We start from the raw sequence: 26964 nt of genomic DNA on the forward strand, positions 1-26964 counted from the left end.
CCTACAACCACTAAAGGTATAACAAATAGCAAATCTACCGTACCTACATCATTAACAACAGACGTGGCTACATCGATGACAATGGAGACTACGAAAGATGAAATGAATTCTACAACTATTAAAGGTATAACAAATAGCAAATCTACTGCACCATCATCAACGACGATAGCGACTACGCCGCTACCAAGGGCAAATGCAACAGCAAATAAAGGTAAAATAAATGTTTATTTTCAGCTAATTGTTATATTTATACATATTAGAATAATCAATGCAAAAAAACCCCACTGTTAATAGTTTATTCATTACTTTATTACCAGTTAGCATAGCAGTATGGTATAAATAAGAAATTGTAATCCACCCACCTCCAATTCTCATAGTCTTAAAAGTACGATTTTAAATATTGTCATTGTATAATATTAAAAACCCTATACAATATTTTCTATTCAAATTAGTATGTCAATTTATTTTACACTATGAACCATAATAACCTTATCATACGTTTATTTATCTCTATGTACTGTAGGTGCACAGATTGATATAAATGTAACAATGGTAGTAACTGCAGAATACGTCAATGCAAACTGTTTCACAAATCCCTCGATATCAAACTGTCCGAAATTTATTATTGATTTCACAGAAGAGGTTTGTAAAATAATATTATAAGTGACGTTGTCTTTTATGTTTTTAAAATTGATAATTGTATACCCATACTTATACAAAATACCCAATATAAAGTATACTGTTTCGAAACCAATATAATTGTATATATTATCATTAAAGATGTATTGTCCCCCTGAAAAAAAAATATTTTCAAACAATGGGTTTTTGGTTGAATTTACCCGTTTATTTTGTAGTTTTTGAAGTAAAAACATTTTTGATAAACGTTATTAAAACTACAAAATGTTAATTTTGTAGTTTTTGAGAGGGAATATACGTCTTTAATATTATCAATCACCAATCAATACCTCGTTAGTTCTTGTGTGGAAGTCATTTAAGAGACGGATAACTAGCTTCATGTTCATAACTCTGACCACAAGTTCTAGTGCTAGTGTTAAATTGAAACCCAAATAAACTGCACCAAGTTGAAGATAAATATTCTTATCGATGTACTGTAATATCTTTTTTGATGCCGTTTATAATGCTGATGATAATTGAGAAAATGTCTTTGTTACTATTATCTTTACTACATTAACAGTTTGATCAAGTGTACAAACTATACAACGAAGAAGCGTATGTGGGATTAAATATCACAAGCATTAGGAAAAGGTTAAGTTATTAATTTTATTTTCGTAATTACATAATATTCAGAGGAAACATTAATTTGCACCGTATTGTACTTGATACTTACATCGAAATAGCACCTGCAGTTTTTTGTCTGCTGACTACAACCTCTCTCCCCCATGTGCTGCCTCTGCTGTAACAGTTTCTCTGCTGTACGTGTACTGCTACTGATGTTCTTGCTATGTTTCTTTTTAGAAAAGTAGCCTCTCAGTAATATTAAAAAATTGTTCTTCATGTACTCTACGACACATTTGAGAAACACAACTTAAATAAACCTAAACCTGTTGCTCATACTTATAATAATTTATATTGCTATAAATACATTTTATTATATTTATGGTAATTTACATTATAGTTTGAATGATCCTGTAGTACAATACATAAGAATTGCTGACGTTTCCTCCAGTTCCATGGTCGTTGATCATGTTGTTATATATAGATACGCACAACTGGATGATGACATTGACTCAGATACATTTCTTGATGATGTATTTACGAGTGTCACAGAATATGGGAACTTTACTTATAACAGTACCAGTAGTGTGTCTTCTGTTCCAGGTATGTACTATTATATATTTTACTATTTTAGTGTTGTGGAATGTATCATTCCTGAGTTACATTCGTGGATTCAAACTTTCACTCTCGCAGATTTTTATATTTAATATACACTTATAGAAATATATTTTTGTCTTTGTGTACTCTGTGTGTCTTTTATTATCATATTACTTTTTCTGTATTTATTATATTATGATTATATGTTACTAACTAAACATTGTTTATGTTAATTAGATACTTGCACCAATGAATACTACGATTGTCCAGATTCATACTATTTAACACTATGCAACAAAACATCTCCGAGTTGCGAATCAATGTGTACTAACAATATATGGTGCAATAGTAAAGGAGATTGTTCTCACGATACAACATCAGACACATTGAAATGCAGGTATTTATGCGAGATAGTTTTAAAAAACGTTTCTTTTCGATAATATACTTTACTATAAATCAATAAATAAATGAAAATGCTTATAAACATGATGGGATCCGGTCGATCTTTATGGTTAGTTATTACAATTTCAAACCCCTTCATATTTAGAGTGGAATTCGGAATCTAAAACTCATGAAAATTAGGAGTACTCTCCTACAGATTTGATATAGATAAGCTAGTTTATATGGTTTTTTATTATAATTTGTAGTTGTTATGAAGACCAGGAGAAATTCAATTATGTCGGTGATCAATGCAATATCAAGAAATGTAAAACAAAGGGTAACGAGGTTTACTATGGGGAGGAATGTGAGGAATTTTCTTGTAAAATAGATGATAACAAGGTTTACTATGGGAATAAATGTAAGGAGTTTTTTTGCCAAAATAAAGAAGACATTTGGTACATTGGAAAAGACTGTGATATTAAAATAAACAAATTGTGGTTGATAGTTGGTCTTGCAATTGGAGGCGCTCTGTTTTTGCTATTGATCGTTTTACTTGTGTTTATCTCTTGTAAAAGAAGAAAAGATGACGATGACGATGCTGAAGATAACTCAATGTAAGTAACGATATTTGCTAATTGTTAGTCATATTCAATTATAATATTAAATATATATTGTCTTTTAGATAAAGTCACTGATAAATTAATAACACTCATGTAAATTAATGTAACGATATCTTGATTGTATATCAATTTACTAGAGCTCTACACTATCAAACTTTATGTGCCCATGGACACGATGATGTCATATCACACAATATTTGAGCACACTTTTTTTGTTAAACTAGAAACGAATTGCAAGTAAATGACATATTGTACAAAACGAGAGTGTGAAAATTGCCAGAAAACAAAAAGAAATATAATTATTTGATTTAGGATGACTATAGCGAGGCATTTAATAAAAAGGCAAACTGCCTTAAAATGTAATGTGACATGTTTCGAGAGACTATTCTCATCATCAGAGTTCTTATATATACCAATAGGACATATTGTATGTAAATAAGTAAGCCTCGCTATAGTCATCCTAACTCGTAAGTTTGGTGGTATTATTCATGAATTATTTTATTAATTAAAAACTTAGGAAGGGCCCAAAAGCTCTGCAATAATTCTTATTGGCTGTTTTATTTTATCGTTTTAATTTAGCTTTTTGCTTATTTAATTTGTATCTCCAATGAGATCAAGCCACTGATACCCACAGCATTGTCATTTTTCAGTAGTTTGATAAAATTAATTAAAGATACAATTTGGCAATATAGGCCTACGGATATATTTTATAAACAAATAATTTGAATTGCTTAATAAAAAAAACATCAGTAAAGTCAGAAACTAAAGACCTCCGGTTGATTTAAACAGTTCAATATCTACATTCGGTAGGTCATAAGTTTGTCATTAATGAGCAAATGGTGTTTTTATTGATGTAATTCTGGTGGTGTCATTAATGTTTTGATTGAATTCCTAATTTTGTTAATGTAATCATTCTATTTTATCTCATAGAATTTCTGCATATAAAGATGATAACCATTATCAATCACACATTGGATTAATAAATGGAATGAAAAATCCAGCATATATTGGAGATGACGATATGGAACCTATATCAAGAGACCGCCCCTTCTCATATTTCCAGCCATACTATAGCAACAGAATCGCAAATGGTCATGATAGCATATTCCCACCAGAAGAGGAAAATTCAGACGATGAGATGAATACAGGCGACGAACAGAAACCCGCCCCGGTGTTTATCAGTGACCAACAGGGCAAAAGTAAAAGTAGCGGGAAAAAGAAGGAAAAAAGAAAGAGTGGAAAGAAATCGAAAAAGCAAGAGAAGGATAAGACAGCAGTGTTTGATCCTAATGACGATATGGTTTACTATGAAGAAAATACCCTTTGGAGTCCAGAGTTGTTGTCAAAAATGAAGGAGCCAGTAAGTACCTTAGGTATTTAATCTGTTCCCAATTCCGATTTCTCGGCTGTAAATGAGCACCTTCATTATTGTATTTAGAGATCCCGGTTCTAGTTCAGCCAGAGAATCGAACACAACTAATGTAAACAAGTCTTATGTTATCCTATTCCTTATCTTTCAGGTTAGTATCAAGCGGCCAAATTTACGAACCTTCGAAAATGCAAACTATCCCGTAAGTTGATTTTGTACTTGTAGGCCTAGGCCTGATTTATAAGTAGAATAATTTCGAAAACAATAGTATATTGAAGTATGTTTTAATGTACTTACGTTTATAATTATACAATATTTTTACTTTTTAGGTTGTCGATTATTAGGAATGCAAAACATTTAATAATATACATAATTATGACGAGAGAAGATTGCTGGTAAACGTGAACTACTGTAGTATAATAAATTACAGTTATCGTAATCCAACCAGTTAAATGTCTATGTGTGGTGTACACTAGAAGAATTGCCATTTGCTTACGTTGAGTCAACAGTTAAAATCCAGTGTGAACGGTGGGCTCCTAATTAAAGAACGTGATATATTGTATTGGAAACTATGATCTGTATTTATTCATATACTTTCATTTCTCGTTTAGAATTTTCTTTTTTAGTCAAGAAACATTCACTGTGATTTTAATTGAAACTAATTTAGGCCTATTTATAGAGTTAAACGTGTCCGTAAAAGATATTATAATAACAATAATAAATTATTGTTTTATCTTTTGTAGCAGAGGCACAATTCTTTACAAATGTGTAAACAAATAAAAGTACAGATAGGCCCTAATACGCTTGTTAAGCATCATAATTCAAATACATATAAAATACAGTAGTATTCATTTAATGTATATCACCATAATTGAAAAATATATATAAAAAATTATATATGTCAATGCTTAGAGGTTTGTTTTAAGTTATTGTTCTGTAGTGCCTCTGCTTCAACTTTGAATAATAGAAAAAATCTTGCAGCTTGTTTGTAGTGTAGGCCTTAGAAATGTCTGTAATATCAACGTTTTTATTTGATTGTAAGGATATACAGTATTTAGATTAATTTTGTATAAAATATATTTTATTAAATAAGTAGGCCTAAACTTCATAATTAGTGTAGGCCTACCATACTTTATTTATTGTCTTATCGAATTATTTAAGTTGTAAAAAGCTCTTTTTGATATTAGTATAAGCTGATGGGCTCATATGTATTTTATGCAAATAACTCAATTAACCACCGTGTTAGTACATTACCCCCAATCTCGATCGTCGGCAGAAACGAGACAAATTTCAAATAACCAATTGCAAATCTGTTAATTAAATCCCGAGTTATTAGCAAAAGTGTTACCCCCTACCCCAATATTTTGTGTTGCATGTTTTCCGTCGGCGGTGTTCTATAATCCTAAACAAGGCCAACAGCCATAAGTCGCGTGCTAAAACGCATAGTGATACCGGACCGACAGACAGACCGACAGACCGACCGACATAGTGAACTATAGAGTCGCGTCCACGCGACTAAAAATAACTATTGGCAATTGGCAAAAACAACTGCATTGACATGGCAGCCATTGGCTATATATAGTTTTACTATATACATGTATATTAATATGGAATATATTAAATGTTCATGTGTAATATTTACTATATGCATGTATGTATGTAAGTAATTTATACTATGTATTAGCATATATATGCACATATGGCTGTGCACAATATTTCAACTTTCAACACATAGAATATCTTATGTTAATGCAAATATAGGTATACTATGTGTATTACATTCTTGTGTATTGGTATAATAGTCCGTTTTTCGTTATGCATAGCAGTGATAAAATGAAAGGAAGTTATTCTAAATCATATGAAGCTGAGAATAGTATTAAATATGCTGGTAAATATACATACATTTAGTTCAAGGGGAGTGATTAAACATTTCCTTAATTAGTTTAAAATGAATTTGTTTGTTAATTTGGTTTTACTCAAGAAACAGAATGACAAAAAAAGAATTCGTGCTAAGCACATATTCTTAGCTGGTTTTTTTTTCGGTATATCAACATTTGTAAATTTCTCACTAGTCTAGTCAAAATGCTTTTCAAACAACCAATATAACAGTAAAAATAGAATAAGTTCACCAATAATTTCTTTTTTTTATAACTAAATAAAAGCAATTGTTCATGCCGACTATCATTCAGTATTAATCTAAAAAGTTGTTGGAAAAACTACAATTTTCAACAAATCAAAAAACTGAATAATAGAAATTAAATTGATAAAAAAATATTTGACTGTGTTAACATATACGGAACATTGGAAACAGACGACCCTCCAGAATAAATCTTGTAAAACTATTTACAAAAATCATCTTCTCACTCTGGATCATTAAGCCCTACTGTGCTAATCAATACATCAATTGAGTTAATATTAGTCTATGTTATTTACATACAGTTGATATAGGTTTTAATATACGAGACAACATGCTTATCTTGCTTGTCACGCATCAAGTCCATATTTCGCAAGAAATAATGCCACTTCCTTGTTTACATCATGGAGATACACTATATCTTTTACATCTACTGACGATAAAGTCTATTAGTGTTTAATTATTAAATACTTTAAATATTTTAATTCAATAATGTTGGTAGAATATTTCTCCCATGTGGTGTCTTTAACTGAAATATATTTCTCTTTGTAAAAAATTTTGATTCAATAAGTCAACAAAATTGTTCTGAGTTTTTTGTTTGTTTATGGTAAATTGAGTGACTGGTAATGTCTGGCCAAGCCAAAATGTTGGATTTATTACGGATCCTATGAAAACACTATACTAAAAATAATTTTCTGGTATTAATTTGTGTTATTAAAAATTAAAATAATCATGTCAATAGGGCATATAAAATATGTGTGTGGTTGTACTGCACTTTTCAAATAGTCATATGTTATCAAAAGAAAAGAGCTCATAGGAGGGACTTTATATGCTTAGTTTTTTAATTGTTAATATGTTAAACAATTTGGATTTTCCATGAACAGTTCTTTATGGTAATATATCATTTATCGCCTTTAATATATACCCCTTTATACATTTAATAATAATATAATACACATTCATTGATGTTTCGGTTTTAACACGAGAAAAGGCCGTTCAATATGTAAAGAGCAGTTTGTTTTTTCCACCAGAATAATAATCATAATAATCTTTATTTTTTTATTTTTGACATTGAAATAATGTTTAATGAAATAAAAGCACATGGTCTGCAGCTGCCATTCAATATTTGTGAACATTTTGTGGGTTTTTTTTCCTTGACATAATTCTGCAAGTCAAAGACATCATGGTAAAGATCAAAGAACTGAAATGGAGATGGGCAGGACACTAAGCCAGAAGAGACGACAACAGATGGACGAAGAGATTGAATGAATGGCAGCCGAGGACAGGGAGAAGAAGAAGAGGACGGCAAAAAAGAAGACGACATAACAACGTACATGGAAACAGCAACATGGGAAAGATCGGCAAAGAACAGAACTAAATGGAAACAGCTGGAGGAGGCCTTCACACAGCAGTGGGTGAAATAGGCTATGAGATGAGATGAGAATTCTGAAAGTTCACGACCATGCTTTAAAAAAACATGAAATGTATCAAAAACGTGAAGCACATTGCTTAGATATTTATTTTCCTTTTCTCACAGACGTGCCGGCTCATGCCGGTAAGTTACCTGCATCATTAACGGCATATATCTATTAGGGCTATTATGAATAAACTAGTAGGGCCTATACCGACTTCCAGTGAGAAAGGGTCGAAATATATCCAGCTAATAAAAAAATACTATTTGTTTAGGGCGTCCTTATTGTTGTTTCTGTTGACAGACAGTATTCCTAGCACTTATGGGGGCGAATTCAGAGGCATAGGCTGATTATATTGCTGTCTGGGGGATGCGATCATTGTAAATGTGGAACGGTTGTACTTATTAAGCTACACTTCGAAATATGAAACCAAATATATAAGTCTCCAGGGGCGGATTGCAATATAAAGACTTTGTCTTAGGCTTAGATCTAAGCCCTAAGCCCCTCGCGAAAGTCTTAGTTAAGCCTCTCAGCAAAGTCGATTGCAATATAGCGGTCTTAACTGAGACTTTATTAGTAAAGAATTTCAAACAATCAAACCAGCCTATAGTTACCGACAAATAAGGGCGCTATACCAACAAGTGCAAATAGAGTAAGTTAACAATAAGGAGTAGCGACAAGCTCCTCAGTAGGACATATTGAGACCATTTTAATGCATGAATGGACACACTGCCTATTCAATAGCGTTAAGATTACGTAAATACTAGGAGATTTTAGCAAATAATTTAAAATATTGGCAACAAAATTGTATGTAATTTGATAGTAAATATTGGTTAATTAATACATGCTTAAAGTTTAAAAACAAATACTTTGGAGACTTATATATTTGGTTTCATATTTCGAAGTGTAGCTTAATAAGTACAACCGTTCCACATTTACAATGATCGCATCCCCCAGACAGCAATATAATCAGCCTATGCCTCTGAATTCGCCCCCATAAGTGCTAGGGGCGGATTGCAATATAAAGACTTTGTCTTAGGCTTAGATCTAAGCCCTAAGCCCCTCGCGAAAGTCTTAGTTAAGCCTCTCAGCAAAGTCGATTGCAATATAGCGGTCTTAACTGAGACTTTATTAGTAAAGAATTTCAAACAATCAAACCAGCCTATAATAATAATAATAATAATTTATTAGGAAATGACACCTTTGCATCGGTGGCACACACAGAAGTGGTGCATCCAAATAAACATAATACATCAAAACAATACATAATATGACGGATACAGGTTCTTAAACTATTTGCAAAAATATAAAAGAAAAATCATTATCAACATGGTAATACAGGTACTGTATTAAATTGTCCTACAGTATCATAGGTTTGAGTTGATAATTTAAAAAGGTATATAAAAATAAACATAAAATATATAGTAAAGAGTTTACATTACAAACCATTGTGTTTCAACATCAGGTACTGAAGACCTATAGTTGTTATCACAGGTGTATAATATTTACAAATCATATATAAAAGCAACAATACAAAAGAAAAACAATCTATATATTGAGAGATTTAAGTTCTGACCGTTTCTCCCATGCAGCTCTTGTGTATTGTTTACAAAACAAATCAAAAAAGGTCTCAGATTCTTTACAAATCGCGATAGAATCTCCACCTAAAATATACTGTAATTTATCATCAGCACTGGCTGTTGTGTAACGATTCCATGTGTCATAATCATTACAGAGCACAAGATTATTTTGTAGAATGGATAATTCTTTCATTCTAATATTATCAAATGCTTTACAGTTTACTAAAAAATGTTTAATGTCTTCAATTTCACCATTCCCACATAAAGTACAAAGACCGGACACATCATTGGACCATTTATAAGTTTTACAATCTAAAGGTAGAGTGTTAGATCTTAATTTAAATTTCAGACTTGTCTCATAAAAATGTGTTTTATCAAGTAAATATTTTTCTAAATTAGGGAAAGGTTTCAATTTTGAGTATAAATTTAATGTGGTTTTTTGCATTATATTATTTGACCACTCTGATTTATATGATTCTGACACACATCGCTCGACATTGCTGACTGAGAAAGGAACAAGAGTTAAACTATCATTATCAAAAACATTGTTGTAAAAGCCTATATCTGTACATTTTTCAAATATGTCAACACAACTACTAAGAAATTTATATTTTAAACGATCAAAGTCACATTTCAATTGTAGCATAGAATTAAGTACAATATTAGGCCACCTGTGGTCATCCATAGTTATAAAACGATTAAATAATTTAACTCTGGACAGTTTGTGTAACTTGGATAATGGAACCCACCCAAGGTCACCATAAAGTGCCTTTTTTGGAGTATACCGTGGAGCTTTGAGAAGAAAGCGGGCCATTTGCAATTGCACTTTCTCTAGGTCTTCGTTATCCTTCTTGGAATTATTATACCAAATGCTACAAGCATAATTTATTGAAGGAATTGCAATGGTTTTCCACAGTATGTTTCCATAGTACACCCGGTTAAAGTCATCAAGGTTAGCTATGATACCTTTGATATAAGCTATAAGCCGGTTGCCCTTTTGGATAACATGTTCATAATGTGAATGTTCACTCATGTTTGAGGAAATATAGACCCCTAAATATTTATAAATATTTACTTCTTTTATCGACTATAGTTACCGACAAATGAGGGCGCTATACCAACAAGTGCAAATAGAGTAAGTTAACAATAAGGAGTAGCGACAAGCTCCTCAGTAGGACATATTGAGACCATTTTAATGCATGAATGGACACACTGCCTATTCAATAGCGTTAAGATTACGTAAATACTAGGAGATTTTAGCAAATAATTTAAAATATTGGCAACAAAATTGTATGTAATTTGATAGTAAATATTGGTTAATTAATACATGCTTAAAGTTTAAAAACAAATACTTCAAAAAAATAAATTTTAAATATGCTACTATATGTAGTCTTTTCTTGGTCAAAATAGTGTAGCGCTAGGCCGCGTATGGAGAATATGCGTACAGCTTGTTGGTGCGGTTGTGGACCGCTAATAGTAATTGATCGTCAGGTAGGTGTGGGCCTATACAGATTTTATCTATTGAAACAAATGGTAGACAAAAATAATAATACACATGTCTTATAGTTCAATACCCCTTTTCTACACTGGTATCATAAAATCAATTCACAGCAATATTTAAAGAAGTTAATTTCGCCATGATATTACAAGCTAGCCTAGTAGCGCTCGCGTCGCGCGGTTAGCGTAAGCCTGCCTGGAGCAGGCTTAGAATCTAAGACCACGGCGCTGAAATTCTAAGCCTAAGACTTCTTATTGCAATGGTCTTAAATCTAAGACCATCGTTGCTAAGGGTTTCATCTTGGGCTTAAGTCTAAGACCACGGTTAAGACCTTTATTGCAATCGGCCCCAGAACCAGCCCACCATGGCTGGGATGGAGCTAAGAATATTTTGAAAAATAGAGCTGCTAGATCCTCGGAAATAGCGCTTTTATACATTGAAATATGAAACAAAATAAGTCTACAGAACCAGCCCCCATGTTTGGGGTGGAGCTGCTAGGTCCCCGGAAATTGAACTTATCATACTTCATTTGAACATTTTGATTTGATTTGATTTGATCACTTTATTTCAGAATAAATATTCCATATATACTATATATACAACAAATAATACAAAACCGGAAAATCAAACTAAAATAGGATTTTTTCCCACTTAGTGTAGAGATTTGAATATCGGAACAAATAGTTGGTACACCTAACCAGATCGTTTTCACTATTCACAATTCTTAATCTAAAACCATAGACGCACTTGCGTACATGCTTGTAGAAAGAGGGAATCTCCTCGTGGCAAACATATTACTAGCACTACAGTGCTTAGGTAAGCCTAGCAACATTCTCAATGAGTTGTTGTAGCACACCTCCAAAGATTTAATAATCTTAACAGTGTGGTTAGACCATACCATACAACAGTACAGATTAGTACAAAACGACCTGAACAGATTACATTTAACCTTCTCATTACATCTACTAAAACGTCTACAAAGAGTGTTACCTCAAGGTCAAATATCTAGATCTCAGATATATCTGAGTTTTCTAGATCTAGAAAACTCAGATATATCTGAGATCTGAGTTTTCTAGACACCCTAAAAGTTCTTTGTAATATAAGTTGCTGGGTCTTCTTCAACGTGTCTAAATGTTATTACAGTTTTTGTGTGAAACTTAACTGTAGTAAGTAAGTTTTGCCGAACGCCATTTCGCCGACAGACTACTGACCGACAGACTATTCGCCGACCGGACATATCGCCGGCCGGACGTTTCTCCGACCGGACATTTCGCCGACCGGACATTTCGCCGACAAGATATTTCGCCGACAAGACATTTCGCCGACAGGACATTTCGCCGAAAACCATTTAGCCGGCAATATGTCCTATGTCGGCGAAATGTTTTGTCGGCCCGGTGTCTGTCGGCCAATTGTCTGTCGGCAAAATGTCTTGTCGGCGAAATGTCCTGTCGGCGAAATGTCCTGTCGACCAAATATCCTGTCGACTAAATTTCCGGTCGGCTAAATGTCTGTCGACGAAATGGCATTCGGCAAAATGTTCTAGTACCATGTAGGCTATTCCTCTGAATATCAATAATACTCAGGGGCGGGCGCAGGGGTGTTGCCCCAGTTGCCCGGGCAACACCCTAAATTTCATACTAAATGTTTTTTTCTGCCACTAAATTAAAATTTAGATCCCATTTCATCATATTAAATATTAACTGTTAACGTTATAGAAGTCCAGTGTTGGAAAATTTGGGCGAATTTCCGTAATAATTACGGACGTTCCCGAACTTTGAAAAAACAGTGTTTAATTGCTTCTTTCTTCAAGTTTCGATGATGGTTGTACAGTTTATAGTGGATAAATGAAAGTGAATTTTGGAAATTGTGGGTTTTTGACTTATTTAGCATTTATTTCAAAATAATACAATTTAACGTTTTGCTCAATATATTTATAGCAGCAGCTTCACATTTTTTTTCTAAATTGTTTTAATTATTAATTGGTAATTAATTTGTATTAATTGATTTTAATTGTTACATTAACGGAAGTACCTTCGTCGGGGACCTCCTCTGCCTTAAAATGTTATCCTATTGTTTTTCACTTGTGTTTTACCGGCGGAAAAAACAGGCCTGATACGATCTGTTTGCTACTATATGTAGCCCGATATAGAGTGTCATTTCTATTTATCGTGAATTTTACGCGCGAGATTACATTTCCGGCCATCTAGGGGTGTCATTTAACAAAATTTCCCTCGCCATGGGGGGCCTGTGGCGCAAATACTCTAGCTACGGCTCTCTGAGAAATCTTGGGCAACCCCCTTAAAATCGTCCTGCGACCGCCCCTTATACTCGTATAATACCAGGGAAGAGTTAAATTAAGTAGTAATTTAACTCTTCCCTGATCATACGACATTTCTGTGGCGTTATTTTCTTAGTCAATATTGACTGACAACGTAGCATGCGGAACTGTATTTTTTTAATTATTCCTTATCAGTAAATTGCGATAGTTAGGTCCATAGTACAACTCGGCCACACCAACACCGAGTATATTAATGCATATTATTTGTCATTGCATACGCTTTTTCACTCATTTCAAAATGTCACCACAGCAGAATATCGTTGGCATTATTTTATTAGGTTTTATACTCCTAGTAATTGAATCAACAACAACAGCAGGTAATCATGTGTTTAAACTCAAACGTAGGCCTATTTTTTGAGCTATTTTATAACAAAGCGCTGCAAGGTAGTGTCCATAATTATTATTAAGACACATATTGTTGACTAAAAAAGCACAATAAAGCCTAGAAAATTAGTATGTATTTATTTGTTTTCAATTGTAAGCCTATACTGTTGCTTTTATTATAAATGTTATCATTCTTTTATCACATTATGTTATTACTTTAAATATTTCACAAATACCACAGATACGACAACCACGGTAGAGCCTACGACAGTTGAAGATGGCACAGATATCACATATACGATGACTGAATCATCTAGTTCATCTTCACCGGACGCTGGTTCGTCAACGACGATAGAACCTACGACAAATGAAGATGTCACAGATATCACATATACGATGACTGAATCATCTAGTTCATCTTCACCGGACGCTGGTTCGTCAACGACGATAGAACCTACGACAAATGAAGATGTCACAGATATCACATATACGATGACTGAATCATCTAGTTCATCTTCACCGGACGCTGGTTCGTCAACGACGATAGAACCTACGACAAATGAAGATGTCACAGATATCACATATACGATGACTGAATCATCTAGTTCATCTTCACCGGACGCTGGTTCGTCAACGACGATAGAACCTACGACAAATGAAGATGTCACAGATATCACATATACGATGACTGAATCATCTAGTTCATCTTCACCGGACGCTTCATCATCAACGACGGTAGGGCCTATTACAGTTGAAAATTTGTCAACTACCAAAGATAATCATAAGACAACAAAATCTTCTACACCATTATCGACGTCGAAAGAGCCTGTTCCAACACTGTCATTCGAAGATGCACGGTTAAACGAAGGTAATTATATCTGTTCAATAATTATGATAATTATTATTATTATTATTACAATGATGATGATGATGATGTTGACGATGATTATTTTCGTACTCATAAAGCACACATAAATAATCATACGTTAAAATATCTGATTCTTACAGATGCAATACTTGATATAAACGTTGAAATGGTAGTAACTGCTAAGAATGTAAATGAAAATTGTTCCGCAACTCCTTCAATAGAAAATTGCCCTGCATTTGTTAAAGATTTCATCAATACGGTTAGTTGGAAATATGTTATTTAGTATAATGTTCATATACATTAGTATTCTTATAATTAACATATAGTTATTAATCTGAAACAAGTACATTTATGTATTTTCTACTCAGATGTACTGAATATTCGACTCCAACCCAAGACTACAGATCACACAGTCTCCACATAATATCTATTATTTTTACTGTTCACAGTTTTCTAAAGAGTACAGAGAATATAAACCAAATGCGTATTCTGGATTGACTATCACGGATATTAAAAAATGGTTAATTCTTCAAGTTATTACATACTATTATTAATATTAGGCATATTCATAATTAAGCATTACTGTATTTTCTTGCTGTTACTGCTAATTCTACCCATGCTGGCATTGCGACCGCTCTACTGCTTCTATTGTTTCTAAATGATTCTTTGTTTATTAATCAGTATAAACAGTATAAATAACATTATGATCATTTACATTTAGGTCGAATACGTTTCTACTTGAATTTACAAGTGCTGAGACAAATTCCACCAATATGATCGTTGATCACGTTGTTCAATATCTATACGCAGAAGTAGAGGGTGAAATTAACACTAAAACATTCCTTGATGATGTATTTGTGAATGGCACAGAGTATGGGAACATTACTTTTTATAGAAATTCCAGTAGTGTGTCTCCTATAGGTTAGTGTTTATTTTAGATTTTATTTATTGGAAGTTCATAAGTAAGAACAATTTTAAATGAGTGGAATATACCATTCTTGTTTAGGATTATTTTGTGTTTTATTTGTGTCCGAATAGACTTTTGAACAATGTTTTTTTATGTTAAAGAATGTGGCAGATCATTTTCGCTAGTGTACGCACCCCTATGCTAATGGGATATCAAAATACATACAGTATCTGGGAAGGTTTTAATATTTGAAAACCACACTGGTTTTAAGAACACTATTAATACATTTCCGGTTTTTTGTTGCCTAAATAAAATAATATTTGTATTTCAATTGAGATAATTATCCCATTGGCTTGTGTTGAGATAAGTAACCAATCGGATTAGAAAATACCGTGGAAACCCAATCGTCTATAATATAGGTTTATTGACTTTATACTTTTTCACCGTTGCAGATTTTTATTCTTTAACATAGGCCTATCTAATATTGTTGCTATCATTATTTAAAACAAAAATGGAAATAAGTTGGCATTTTGGTACTTTCTTGTTTATCCTATATTAGTGATTTTTTTGTTCTGAATGAAATAAAATATATTATTATTATGTGTCACTATATCTTGTACAAAATATTTCTACTAACTAGCTACTTGCACCGAGAAATACTACACATGTCCAGATTTGTACTATTTATCTTGTAACAAAAGCCGCGCGATGTGTGAATCGTTGTGTGAAACTGACTGGTGCTCTGGTAATGGAAATTGTTCTCACGATAAAGTAAAACAACAAATAAAATGCAGGTATTTATAAGATAGGTTTTCAGAAACAAAATGTTTAGTTTCTTTTTATAATTATTAAAATCAATGAATTGGCTAAATGAGAAAAAAACAAAGAAAAAAGTAAAATAAAAAAGAACTGATTTTGTTTACACCGGCCGATGTCTAGGGGTCAGCCATTTCAAACCCTATTTCATCATCACCCTTCGTGCCTGCTATATTTTTAATGTATCTGTCAATGCTATATCCCTAAATGATTCAAGAACATCCATTTCAAAAAAGAAAAAAGAGGCACCCCTGTAAAAATTGAGAAATAAGCTATTTTTAAACATGTTTTTTTTTTTTTTTTTTTATTTGTAGTTGTTTTGAAAATGAGAAGTTCCGCTACATTGGTGATCAATGCAATAATACAGAATGTAATACAGTTGGTAAAAAGGCTTACTATGGCAACAATTGTACGGAATTTTCATGCCAAAATGAAAAAGATAAATGGTACATCGGAAATGAATGCGCCTTTCCAATAAACAAATTGTGGTTGATAGTTGGTCTTGCAATTGGAGGCGCTCTGTTTTTGCTATTGATCGTTTTACTTGTGTTTATCTCTTGTAAGAGAAGAAAAGATGACGATGACGATGCTGAAGATAACTCAATGTAAGTAACTATATTTGCTAATTGTTAGTCATATTCAATTATATATTAAATATATATTGTCTTTTAGATATAGTCACTGACAAATTAATAACACTCATGTAGGTTAATGTAACGATATCTTGATTGTATATCAATTTACTAGAGCTCTACACTATCAAACTCTATGTGCCCATCTTGGACACGATGATGTCATATCACTACAATATTTGGGAACATCACACTTTTTTTTGTTAAACTATAGTTTATAGTGTAGACAGAGCTTAAGAAACGAATTGCAAGTAAATGACATATATATTGTACTGAACGAAAGTGTGAAAATTGCCAGAAAATAAAAATAAATACAATTATTTGATTAATTAAAAACTTAAGAAGGGCCCAAAAGCTCTGCAATAATTCTTATTGGCTGTTTTATTTTATCGTTTTAATTTAGCTCTTTGCTTATTTAATTTGTATCTCCAATGAGATCCAGCCACTGATATCCACAGCATTGTCATTTTTCAGTAATTTGATAAAATTAATTAAAGATACAATTTGGCAATATACGGATATATTTTATAAACAAATAATTTGAATTGCTTAAAAAAAACATCAATAAAGTCAGAAACTAAAGACCTCTGGTTGATTTAAACAGTTCAATATCTACATTCGGTAGGTCATAAGTTTGTCATTAATGATAAAATGGTGTTTTTATTGATGTAATTCCGGTGGTATCATTCACTGTTTTAATTGAATTCGTAATATTTAAAATGTAATGAATCTAACAAAAACTACTGTTATTTTATCTCATAGAATTTCTGCATATAAAGATGATAACCATTATCAATCACACATAGGATTAATAAATGGAATGAAAAATCCAGCATATATTGGAGATGATGATATGGAACCTATATCAAGAGACCGCCCCTTCTCATACTTCCAGCCATCTGCCCCCGCCGAGCCATACTATAGCAACAGAATCGCAAATGGTCATGATAGCATATTCCCACCAGAAGAGAAAAATTCAGACGATGAGATGAATACAGACGACGAACAGAAACCCGCCCCGGTGTTTATCAGTGACCAACAGGGCAAAAGTAAAAGTAGCGGGAAAAAGAAGGAAAAAAGAAAGAGTGAAAAGAAATCGAAAAAGCAAGAGAAAGATAAGACAGAGGTGTTTGATCCTAATGACGATATGGTTTACTATGAAGAAAATACCCTTTGGAGTCCAGAGTTGTTGTCAAAAATGAAGGAGCCAGTAAGTACCTTAGGTATTTAATCTGTTGGTTCCCAATTCCGATTTCTCGGCTGTAAATGAGCACCTTCATTATTGTATTTAGAGATCCCGGTTCTAGTTCAGCCAGAGAATCGAACACAACTAATGTAAACAAGTCGAATGTTATCCTATTCCTTATCTTTCAGGTTAGTATCAAGCGGCCAAATGTACGAACCTTCGAAAATGCAAACTATCCCGTAAGTTGATATTGTACTTGTTAAAATAGATTAATTTCGAATAAAAATTAGTATATTGCAGTATGTTTTAATGTGCTTACGCCTAATTATATAATGTTTTTTTTTTTTTTAGGTTGCCGATTATTAGAAATGTCGTCTGCATTCGAACGGAATAATAATTATACACAATTATGACGAGAGAAGATTGCTGGTAAAAGTGAACTACTGTAGTATAATAATACAGTTATCGTAATCTAATCAGTTAAATGTCTGTGTGATGTACACTAGTAGAATTGCAATTTGCTTACGTTGAGTCGGCGAACACTTAAAATCCAGTGTGAACGATGGGCTCCTAATTAAAGAACGTTATATATTGTATTGGAAACTATGATCTGTATTTATTCATATACTTTGTATATTTCTCGTTTAGAATTTTGCTTTTTAGTCAAGAAACATTCAATGTGATTATAATTGAAACTAATTTAGGCTTATTTATAGAGTTAAACGTGTCCGTAGAAGATATTATTATAATAACAATAATAAATGATGTGTTTCTCTTTTGCAGCAGAGGCACAATTCTTTACAAATGTGCAAACAAATAAAAGTACAGATAATACGCTTGTTAAGCATCATAATTCAAATACATATAAAATAGTAGGTAGGTGCAATTGAACGATACGCTATAGATAAAATACTGTATAAAGTTTGCGAATCTTAATTAGGCCTAATGTGTCAATGCTTAGAGGTTTGTTTTAAGTTATTGTTCTGTAGTGCCTTTGCTTCAACTTTGAATAATAGAAAAAACCTTGCAGCTTGTTTGTAGTGTAGGCCTAGGTCATAGTGTCAGAAATATCTGTAATATCAACGTTTTTATTTGTCTGTTAGGACATATTTAGATTAATTTTGTATAAAATATTAGGTACTTTAAGTAGGTCTAAAGTTCATAATTAGTGTACCATACTTGGATAATTTATTTCTTATCGAATTATTTAAGATCAAGTTGTAAAAAGCTCTTTTTGATGTTTGAATATTAGTAAAATCTCATATGTATTTTATGCTGTCAGCAAATAACTCAAGTAACAACCCCCAATCTCGATCGTCGGTAGAAACGATAATTTTAAATAACCGGTTAAATGGCAGCCTGAACATAACTGTTTTTTTATAAATATCCAATGGAGGTTGAATGCCATTTTGCTGTGTACTTCTAATCCATACCGTACTTAAAGCCCAAATGAGAGTATATGGGATTAGTAATTGAAGAATAGATTAGAATACTTTTATGAAATGTCTTAAGAATCGGTTTGTGGAGGCCTAATGTTACAACAAAGCGGTTCATTATTAACTGGTGATCGGTTATTTTATACTATAAATATTTCTTTAATAGTAATAATGCCATTTTAATTTATAATGATTTTTAAATTACTGAATGTATTATGTAATTTTAAAATTTATATCTTAATAATTGTATATACAAATTCTCTTCAATTATATATGTAATTAATGTAATTTTTCTATACCTAATTAATTCTGCTTAAACGATTAAGTAATTGCATTTATTTGTTCGTGTATTTTTTAGTGTTTGTGTATGTAATCTACTTTTTACTTCAGTTTGTTTTTTGTGGCCAATATTTTATGAATGTTGAACTTCAATTTATGATTTTAAATTGCAATAAAAATGATTCGTATTCGTATGCAGTGTTTTGTATCACTAAATAAATTTGTAAGGAACAATGTATATTTCAAATTTGTCAATTTCTTTGATTAATAACAAGTTATCAATTTGCCTGGTTCTCTATTCACTTCTCCTTTCACTATCAAAAACCCTTGACTACCAATGCAGCAACAATAAGCCTCGTGTTCCGTTGTCATGGAAACTGTCATGGATATAACGCTAATTTTTTAAGGGATAATACATAAACGGAGAACAATGAATGTGCTTGTGCCCAACAGTTGTCAAACCATGCGGAACATTTCTTTAGATCATATTTTCTTCGACGTGATATACACACGTTGGTTTTGTTTCAAGCAAGTTTTATAAGTCGTTGAACTAGGCCCATATTTCCTGGAAGGTAAGCATTTTTTGCAGTCAAAAGAAGGGATTTACTTGTGTTTACTTGTGTTTGAAATGCAGAATGTTATTTGGCCTAAGTTAATGTATTTAACAGAACGATGTATGCACAAGGAAAACCAATACGGTAAGTAACTAATGTAGTGTTACTCTCAGTGCTCTGCCAGGGAGGAATTATTAAATCTCAACTATGGCATACGTTTGTGTATGCAAGTTAAACATTGTTATTTGAATGAACAACTTTTACCGAGTTATATTTATTACGGTATAGGCCTATTTATCATCATGAGGGAATTGGTTCTTGATATTATTTAGTAAAAACTTATACGATGATTTATCAATAAAATATCACTGACAAAATTAAGAACGTACAGTTCGTTTTCCTTATTTCCAAATGTTAGTTTTACTTATTCTTCCATGACAATACCAATGCATTATAGCTTTTAGAATATACGGAGACATTTTGTCTATTACGCATATTTATTATGATATACTGTATAAAGGTATATTTTTGCTACGTTAATAAATTCATCCGAGTAACATTATCCGACTGTTTCACTAATTTCATTGATCATTTTTTTGTATTCAATATTCAATGAGTCTTTCGTTACAAATGACTGAAACACTACGATATCTTACGTCTCATTGTTGACAAATATTCGTCTTAAATTTCGGTGTTTAGACGCTTGGCTTGATCTTAATAGTTACAGAATGGATATAATACACCAACCCTGATTAGCCTGATCACGAAATAATGCACAGCCAATACAATTAGAGTATCTAAATAATTGTAATAATACATATTTAATTTAGTTATTACATTAATATGCTGATAAAGATCATTTATTTATTGGTATGTATTTACTGCCACATCTTAATGTTTTTGTTTTATGAATAAATACCAATGAATAATTTATTCATGTCTTCTCTTTTCTTTTTCACTTATAAAGGATAGTAAAGAAACATCGTTCAAGAAAGACCAGCATAGAAAAGGACCAAACTGAATTAAAGTCGGTAAGTCACCATAAATAATTGCACTCTTCGCTGGGTAGACTATTAATAATGTTTTCGTTTTGGGTCTTCACCAGGATCCAGCGCCTACCCACCCGAGCTGGGGGTTCCAATATAACAACTGAGGCACGAATATCTTACAATTTGATTCTGTATCTTTAAAGTTGATATTCTGGAATTCCACACTTTATATAACCCACCTCTCACATCTACACTGACATCGTTTTTAATCTCTTTAACGTATTTATAATGAATGTAGGAATTAGTTAGGTCTGTAAAAACATTGTAGGAATTAGTTAGGTCTATAAAAACATTTAGCATCAGTGTACTCGTTTTTAGAGTGAATGTTAATCCTGTAAACGAATATATATCCAGGTCATCATTCATACCGGTGCCTGTTTCAGTGTTCTTGAATATAATATTTTTTGAAATAATGCGACCCCAAACATTTATGTCGACTCCGGAACGAAATCGGTATATATTTATTCAGTGCCTAATGCAAAAGCCGTCCATATGTGGTTTAAATTGTAATTAAAATTATTATTTTTTATTATTATTTTTGAACTCGAATCTGTAAATGGAAGGGTGAACATCATACAGTACATAGAGAAGAAACGAAACTAGGTTCGACTAGCATACTTGTCATCACTATATAGTGTTCTGCTTTAAGTAATGTTTCTTTATTGACTATTAAACGAGTTTTAATGACAAAAGCTTCAATAAATAATTTTGAAAACATTTTTTGATGTCGCTCTGGCCTTTCCAGTTCAAAAATATTAATAAAACACTTAATTTTAATTACAATGTAAACCACATATGGACGGCTTTTTCATTAGGCACTGAATAAATATAAAATATAATTATAAACAAAGAACAAAAACAACCTGTTACCTATAATGTGTGAATAAATTAACATAGATATGGTAAGGATTGTAAATTAAATACATGAAGTAATAATAATACTGTAATAAAAATATGTATCTACTGTATTTAAAGGAGATATGGAACGCCGTAATGTCGGGTGATTTGGAAACTGTAGAGAGACTTGTAAACGAAGGTGCCGATGTTGACACAACAAAAGTAAGTCTGGTTGTCCGCTTATGGTCCAAGAGAGATTGGGAACGTTAAAGAGTTAAAGAGTAATGAGGGAAATGTTGTTCTTTTCACCTATCCAGCTCATGTTGTTTTAGAGCGACGACCGTCATTTTATGGGGGTTGTTTAACCCTCAATAATAGTTATGAAATCTATGGTAACACGGAATGAGGGGTTTATAGAGATTAGTGCAAGAGAGAATGCAGTCCAACCGAATTATAAAGACATTCTGTGCTATATCGAGTTTTCTAGGCCTATCCTATTTTTTTAAACAAATATGATTGCATCTAATATATTTCAAATTATGTAATACTGTATTGTCATTATTTAATACAAATAAGTTTTAAATTACATATCGGGCTATTTATCATCGGAGTACAATAATGCCATCGTGTAGGATAATGAAAAAATGCAAGTTGTCATGGTGATAATCTTTCAATTAATTATATTCGTTTTTAAAATGGATTGTATCGATTAAAAATTTGTTTTATAAGTTAATTAAAGATTGAAATTTGTAAGGCCGGTGATCTTAATTTGACATGATACAATCATAGAGGAAAACATTTTTCCTCCATGGTACAAATTCAGAAATATGAGTTTACCACCTCACTTCGAAAATATGCTTCTCTCCTTAGTATTACATTAATTAATTGCATAATGAACAGAGATGCACTTGTAAGAGTTAAAATAAAAATTGTCATTTAATTTTCTTAGATGTTACGTGACTCATTGACTCATGCGACCAACTTTCGCTTCTAACGAGGGGCCTAGTTATTGTTGTCATTATGATATACTCATATAATAATAAATGTGAATACATTGAATTGAATATTTCTACAAATTATATTTTTATTATATCTGTATCATTTACATTGGCTTCCATTGTTTTCTTTTATTTCAAGCTTTGATAGAACTTTCGATAGTAACAAAGGGCAGAAAAGTTTATATTTACCGATTAAATAAAAATTTTAAAAAGCATTAGACCAACTTCGTCTATGTCTACATACAAATAACCCATTATTTATCTGCTTTATAATGTTTAATATTGTTTGGATGTAAAGCATGATCATGTATCTTAGTAATGAAACTGATTAATTATAATGCGGACCTATAGTACTATAATAGAAATCAAATATCGCTTTTGATATTCAGTCAGTCATCGTGGACATTGTAACTTGTATATTATTCTTCTCTCTATCCTTTCATTGTGAAAATAATACAACTCATAATGCTCATATTATTATATATTATTGAATTCATCCAAATTATAGAATTCACAAAGGAAAGTCTAGTATCCGAAATGTCAGAGGTCATTCATTTCTTCTTCCTCTTTGGTAATAAGCATAATTCCATGTAACAATGCAATGTTGTTTATTAAACGGTACCTGGAAATGTGAGTCTTGCGCGCGTATGTAAAATATGATGTTGATAATTGTTTTGTAAAATGTATGATAATGATATAAGGATTATGGCAGATGATAGGTGCTGCTTGACGATGAAAATACTGATTTTCATGAAATGGAGGATATTATAATACTGTATACATTGTATTGTATAATGCTTCATTTATGTGTTGTTTTAAGTAGGCCTGCATTTTTAACATTGGGCTGCAGTGGAATTCTACAACTTAGACCTGGTGGATCCTCATATTTCCCAATGCTAAATTGTATTTGAATACAGCTAACAGTGGTGTATCACTTTCAAATGGAACCTAATATCTTTTTATTTTTTTTTAAATATATATAGTAGACCTATTAATATTTACGATCATTTCAGTTTCATGAAAATCGTCTCTTCTTTCTTCGTCAGTATTTCCAGTTGAAGTTAAGTTCCATCTGTCAGAAGATTATGAATAAATGTAAACAAATAAAATAATGGGGTTGCACTTCTGTATTTTGTATTATAATTACTATACACTTTAGCATTGGGCTCCACGAGTGCATGTCAGATCCCTCTCTTTATATGTGGTAATGAGGATGTTTTAATGTAATTGTAAATGGGGAATAGCCTGCGACTTGCAGCCTACTGGACTGAATTGCGCGCAGGTTCCCTTCGTGTCGAATGCTGCCATCAAACGGCGCCCGTTTGTTAATGTTAACTATGAATCCATGCACTTTTTTCTTAATTATTAGGATGGAACAACATTACTTGTGTTGGCTATTCAAGAAAATCAAACAGAAATGGCGAAGAAACTTTTAGAATTAGGAGCTGATATCAGCATTAGACATGAAGAGGTAACACACTATAATATTATACTATCGTTATCGTCATCAATCAAAGGCAATAAAGAAGATGTTGCCCCGATATGTATATGTTCTTTTCTGTAAAATTAAGATTTATTACATTTGTAGATTACTGAAGGTGTTATCCAGTTCAAAACAGCCAAAGATTATGCAAGTGAAGAAGGATTGGTCGAGTTGTGTGAACTTCTACAAAACAAAGTTATACTCAATACTGTAAGAAGATTTACCTTACCTTATATAAATATGCAATATATTTAACACCCGTTTTATTATTATCCCGTTTTGCTAAATTATTAAATGAAGGGAATAATTAATATTACTAATATAGTATCTGCATGTTTGTCCGTTTGTTGGGAACACATTTAAAGACATTATTCTGTTATAACCATTTCTTAGACAGTATGCAAATTGTTTCAGTTTGTTAAAATAGTTATAAAGCACTGTATATATTTTTTTTTTTTTTTTTTTTTTTTTTGCTTTGCTTTTCCTGCCTTCTTTGGATGTTTTCAGCAGATTGCATATTATATTCCTCAAGAAATTCATTTTTCCCATAGAATATTCGAACAGCGGTTCAAGATGGAAACCAATTCTTAGTACAGAGTCTTCTAAAGCAAGGCGGAGATGTCAACGTAACGGTATGATAATAACAAGGGTTCAGAATTGTCAAATTGTCTAATGACGAATTCTACAGTACTCCCAAAGACTTGTAATAAGACTTTCGCCCGTATTCTTAAACCGGACTTTAGTCGTATAGTTCGAAAAAATGAAAAATGACGTAATTTTAATTCATAAACCGAACTTCAACTAAATCGACAACTAATTCAGGCCAACCTCGACTAAATCGAGACGGATTTTGATCGATTTTTTTAGTCCTGGAGGGGGCAGGCTAAATGGTCGACTAAATGGTTTTTAAACGATGTTTATGAAAAACGTAACAGTCATTGAGTTGTTATATTGGCCAGATATTGAAGAATGAAATATCTATTTTTATATTAGCTTAATTAAATATACATTGGTATATGTTATAATAATGAAAATCATGTAGTAGAGCATCTTGTGTATGTGTGTCTTGATTGACAAGATTGCCACCATAGTGAAGGAATTCGCTTATGGAACCTTGACAATTTGGCTAAATATATAAACAAAACAAACAAAAACAACGTTTGATCTATCTATCTTTTCTTCTATATCGAAATATTTTCTAAGAATACTTTGACTTCAAAATGACACTTCTTTTATACTATTTGGTTCAAATGATTGAAAGATCAATTTTTAACGGAAAGAGGACGTTTCATAACTTGTCACATAATTATTCTTTTTCTGGTTTAATAACAATATTAATTTTAACATTATAGACGGAAGATGGGTACTCCTTGCTGATGGTAGCAATCAGGAATAAGAATCTTGATCTTTCATTATTATTACTTCAAGAAAATGCAGATGTCGGCTACGTTTTAGAGGTCAGTAGACTTTGTTTCATTTCACATACGTCACCAAATATACTGCAACATAATTTGATTTTAACACTGCAGAGATTGGTCTTGGGAGTTTGTGTATTGGTACTATTTTGATCATGAAAACCGCTATTTCAACCAAGGAAAAATTGGAGTATTGATGATTTTATAAGGGTTAGGTCTGTAACCAGTACCTGTGTATGTTTGGTTTTAAGGTTTGGGAGCAGACGCCGACTCTTGAAGAATGGAATACAACACGTTATACAGCCAAAGACTATGCAATAGAACATCTACCTACAGTTGTAGATGTATTAGACGTCCGAATGGAAGAAGATAGGACTAAGGTAAAGAGCCGGAACTACTTTCTTGTCACTTTCAATAATGCTGCATTACCACGATTTTTCGAAAATGCCAAATCCTTTTACGATGGTATAGTTCGAGTGTGTATCCAAAGTTTGTACCGGTTTTTGAGAATGCCGGTCATTTCATTTCTTTGTAGGTCTACTCCGAGCCAATTCTTAACATACCTAATTGCATTGTGATAATTATTTGCTTGCTTTTACAGGGGCTATCGGTTCCGGAAAACATGAATAAAACTCCTTTTGATGATCTTATGCAGGTAATTATTTTTCAGTTCATTATCTTTATCACCTTTATCAATCATTGTTGTCTTATCTCTCAAACGCATCATCATCAGCATCACCAACATTCATATACCATCACTAATATTGTGTCTACTTTATCATAAATATAATCGTTTGAAAACTGCTTCCAACCGTTGTCCAAATTATATAAATTTAATTTTCTCTTTCAGTTTAAAAAGAAGCATGTTCGCCAGAAATCTCATGTATGCTTAATAATCTAAATGGATAAGAAATAAAGGAAAATTACCAAGATTCATTAGTAGACCTATGATGCTGGATCCTTCAGCAGTAAAGACGGGGGGGGGGGGGGGGGGGATGGTAGGCCTATTATAGTG

At 32.2% G+C, this 26964-nt stretch overlaps 1 protein-coding gene across 1 annotated transcript; it reads left to right on the plus strand.

Annotated features, from left to right (window-relative positions):
• The first annotated feature begins 20127 nt into the window (after nt 1-20127).
• LOC144836879 (ankyrin repeat domain-containing protein 22-like) lies at nt 20128-26930 on the plus strand. Its single transcript, XM_078691829.1, has 10 exons — nt 20128-20311; nt 21135-21198; nt 22192-22275; nt 24421-24522; nt 24640-24744; nt 25086-25166; nt 25887-25991; nt 26201-26329; nt 26551-26604; nt 26800-26930. Exons 1-10 carry the CDS (start codon nt 20286-20288, stop codon nt 26848-26850), a joined length of 801 nt encoding a protein of 266 aa, XP_078547955.1. The 5' UTR covers nt 20128-20285; the 3' UTR covers nt 26851-26930.
• The last annotated feature ends 34 nt before the right edge of the window (nt 26931-26964 follow it).

Source organism: Antedon bifida, chromosome 1 (genome assembly GCF_963402885.1).
Source record: "Antedon bifida chromosome 1, ecAntBifi1.1, whole genome shotgun sequence".
NCBI classification, from domain to species: Eukaryota; Metazoa; Echinodermata; class Crinoidea; order Comatulida; family Antedonidae; genus Antedon; species Antedon bifida.